This window comes from Liolophura sinensis, chromosome 11 (genome assembly GCF_032854445.1).
Source record: "Liolophura sinensis isolate JHLJ2023 chromosome 11, CUHK_Ljap_v2, whole genome shotgun sequence".
Taxonomy (NCBI): domain Eukaryota; kingdom Metazoa; phylum Mollusca; class Polyplacophora; order Chitonida; family Chitonidae; genus Liolophura; species Liolophura sinensis.
In genome coordinates, this window is record NC_088305.1 from 11,113,348 (window position 1) to 11,116,840 (window position 3,493).

Sequence of the window (3,493 nt, forward strand, 5' to 3'; positions counted from 1 at the left end):
GAGGAAAACAAAATTAATGGGTGCTTGCATGACGGACACGCTGAGGATTATGTGCATCATATCAAAAACATTATAACATCAGATTCACTAAAAGGATGCAATCCGGATTCTATACTACCAGTATCCATAATTTGTTTCTTTTCACTCTTGTATTCAGCTCTCTGTAAAATCAGTCGTATTCACTATCAATATTGCCTTTTGTCTTTGGCACGCAACACCACATGCTGTAAGCCTACACACAAGCATGCGGGTTATGGAGATGTGCATTCACACGTTTTTTTGTAGTAGCCGCTGTAGCTTGATTGATTGATTTTTTTTTCAAGTCTTGGTTAGAGTTACCGGGGTACATTATATTTACAGCTAGGGCTAGGCTAGGTTTAATCCAAGTTTAAAGATAGGAGTAGGCCAGGTTATGGTTTGTGGTATTTTCATATATAAAAATGGTAAAACTGACAGCTGTGCGAATAAAAAAACTATTCATCTAGATCAGTCTCTAGTTAGTCAGTGTTAGGAGTTTGGAATTTGAGAATACACTATGGTTAGAATGTAAGATTTACCAACAACTATGATGAATTTTTGGAGTGCTAAGTAATAGAAATGCAAAGAATAGTCCAAAAGGTTCAGACCTCCAGATGGGGCACAACTATAGAGCTAGAGCTAATAGTTACTCATCAGGGTTGTTCATAATCGTTTTTTCATAACTTTGAGATTCTTTTCCACAAAAGTTTCCGACTCACTTGATGTCCAGCTTTTCGCTACTCTTGACCACCACAGCGATGTCCTTCTCTTCATCTGGCTGATCCGTGAAGAGAATGGCGGCGTATGTTCCCCGAGGTATTAAGTACGGAGCGTTGACGTCAAAGCTGATAACAAACTTGCCCTGTTCAACCGTCCACTGTGGTAGGGACCTTCTCGTAGTGCTCTAACAGGAAGTCCTGAGTCATTGGTACTTGGGCGTCTGATGACAGCTGCGTGGGGTAAATGATAATAATCTTTTAACAATTTAATGTTTTATTGATTTATGCGGAATCGATTTTATTGATGTTCTCATGAATATTTGAATTACATGACTACGGTATCATTTACAGTGTGTGTGTGTGTGGGGGGGGGGGGGGGGGGGGTCAAATTGAATCAAGTCAAAATTACAATCAAAATTTGAAGGTTTCACTTTTTGTGATTACCTACAAAATACATCATGTTACAACTACAACCGCCTTTGTGCAGAAAATCAACAGCCATGGCAAGCACGGCTTGGGTAAATGACCAAGATTGTCGCTAATAAATAAGTTTTTCATTTTTCCTGATACATAGTGTTCAATCGAAGTTAAAAGGGTTTTTAAAGTTTTGCTCCCAAGGTAGACTGGTACCTTTACAGGCAATATGTAGGTTTCAGCACCAAAAGTACACCTACAGTTGTTGTAACTATAGAACCCAGAAACAAAAAAAGGTTATGCGAGAACTTTTTTTTAATAAAAAAATAATTATAAGAATACCGTCTATAGAATAGAGGACAGTGAATATTTGTATAATTGAAAGCTTGCCCAAAACAAATATAGGAAAACTGACAACATAAAAGACTACAGCAAACCAGAGCAGTGACTACGATGTGGTGGTTAGCAAATGGTCACACGTCAGCAATGAAACACGGCCTCCTGCAATTTACCTCAGGTTTTATTCTAACTGTTCTAAATGTACATGCTTAAAACACAGGAACGTATACACCCCACTAGCATAATGGCTGAAGCAGAATTTACACATAAAAAACATACAGTGATATCAATTACAACAGATTAGGCGTCACTGTTCTAGAATTGTTCAAATGATGTATTATTACCACATTTTAAAGGCATACCTGATACACCTTTACGCCTAAGGGTAGCTTCGGTAATGTGCTCTCCTGCATGATGTTGATCACTACAGCTTCTTCATCTGCCAATGGAAGATGGTGAGATGAATTTGTTCATGAGTAATTAGAATTAGTGAATTAATTTAAATCACAGTCGAGCCAGTAAAAAAATGATAATGATTTATAATTTATAATTTAATGATAAATTCCATTAAATTATAATAAAAGATTTACAGCACAAAGAGTAAAATGAGAGCACCGACGAAAGTGTTATAACTGGCAAATGGTTATACATAACCGGTGAAGAACGGGCTCTTGTCAATTTACTTCAGTTAGGGTTTTATTCTGACTGTTCATGTAAATGCTTATACAGTAGCACATTACACGCCCTGTCACCATGGCATAAGCACAATCAGGTAAAAAAAATACATTTACGTTAGTTGCAATTTATTAGACGTCATAGGCCTAGAATTACTTAAAATCTGTGACAACTGGCAAATCACATACGTAACGGTGAAATTACGGTCTCTAGTCAATTTACCTTAGTTATACAAAAAAAAACCGTTATTATAAAATCTGTCTATATAAAGTACCTAGGAGTACTTGCTATTTAGCTGCGTCAGTCTAAAATAGAAGAAATGTCATAATTTGCGGAAATCTGGGTTAAGAATTCCAATAGGATGATTCAAATGATGAGCTTCTCGGAGATACCAGTTCTCCTATTAGCAGCGCACAGACCTGGCAACATATCGTACATAATGCCATATACCGCACGAAGACGCCAAAGAGCCATTGGCACTGCTTGTTTTGATGTATCGATGTATCGATGTATCGATGTTGTGATTGGCTAAGATTTAATATTATAGCTTGTGGGAAAACATTACCAGTTAACCTCTATACATGACGTCTAAGTAATTCGGACCCTACTTTCGCAATCTGTTGATCATTCTTTCCTTCATGATAACAGTGAGAAAATCTCTGAGAAATGTGAGAAATCTGGTAAGGTATTATGCATTACAGGAGACCAATGGTCAATTCAATCCAGATTCGAGCACCACATCGACAATTCGCCAGGAAGGCCTGAACTTAAATTGGGAATCTATATTTATATGCAATATGTCGTGTTTCGTTGATAATGTTTTTCGTAATCTTACAAATGATATATGACAACAATTTGAAAGAAAGGGAACACTTAATATAACTCGAGTTATTTAGGAGGACGGACGGATTCGTATCTAAATGACATTATTTTCTGACGATCATGGTAGCTCTAGAAAATCACTTTTTAATCAGGAATTCTAACAAAGCCATGTGATCCGACATGTTAGAGCAGTCGTAAACACGATGTCAAGTGACTCGTACCCCACGGCCAAATGGTTAAAAGGCAAATTAAACAGGGTTCGGGTGACGTAGATAGAAACAGCTGCGCCATCGGGTTATAGAAATAACTCGCGCCTGATTGGTTAAAACTGATTACATGGATCTCTTTCGATTGTCTCAGTATGTTTTTTAAACTTCCTGTGGAATACTTTATCAATACTTTTACACATTTAGTCTATTGTCGTCTTTTCTTTTAAGCCCACGCACAGCGTCATCTGTTTTAGCTGGGACCCAGGTTTAAGCCTACCTTTGTTGACTGTGAACACC

At 37.4% G+C, this 3,493-nt stretch overlaps 1 protein-coding gene across 1 annotated transcript in view; it reads right to left on the reverse strand.

Annotated features, from left to right (window-relative positions):
* Positions 1-733: 733 nt before the first annotated feature.
* LOC135477866 (calpain-2 catalytic subunit-like) overlaps positions 734-3,493 on the reverse strand; it is a 19,017-nt gene continuing 16,257 nt past the window's right edge. Inside the window, 4 exon segments of the mRNA XM_064758071.1 lie at positions 734-886; positions 888-968; positions 1,853-1,929; positions 2,872-2,926. Coding sequence (XP_064614141.1) covers positions 734-886; positions 888-968; positions 1,853-1,929; positions 2,872-2,926 — 366 coding nt within the window.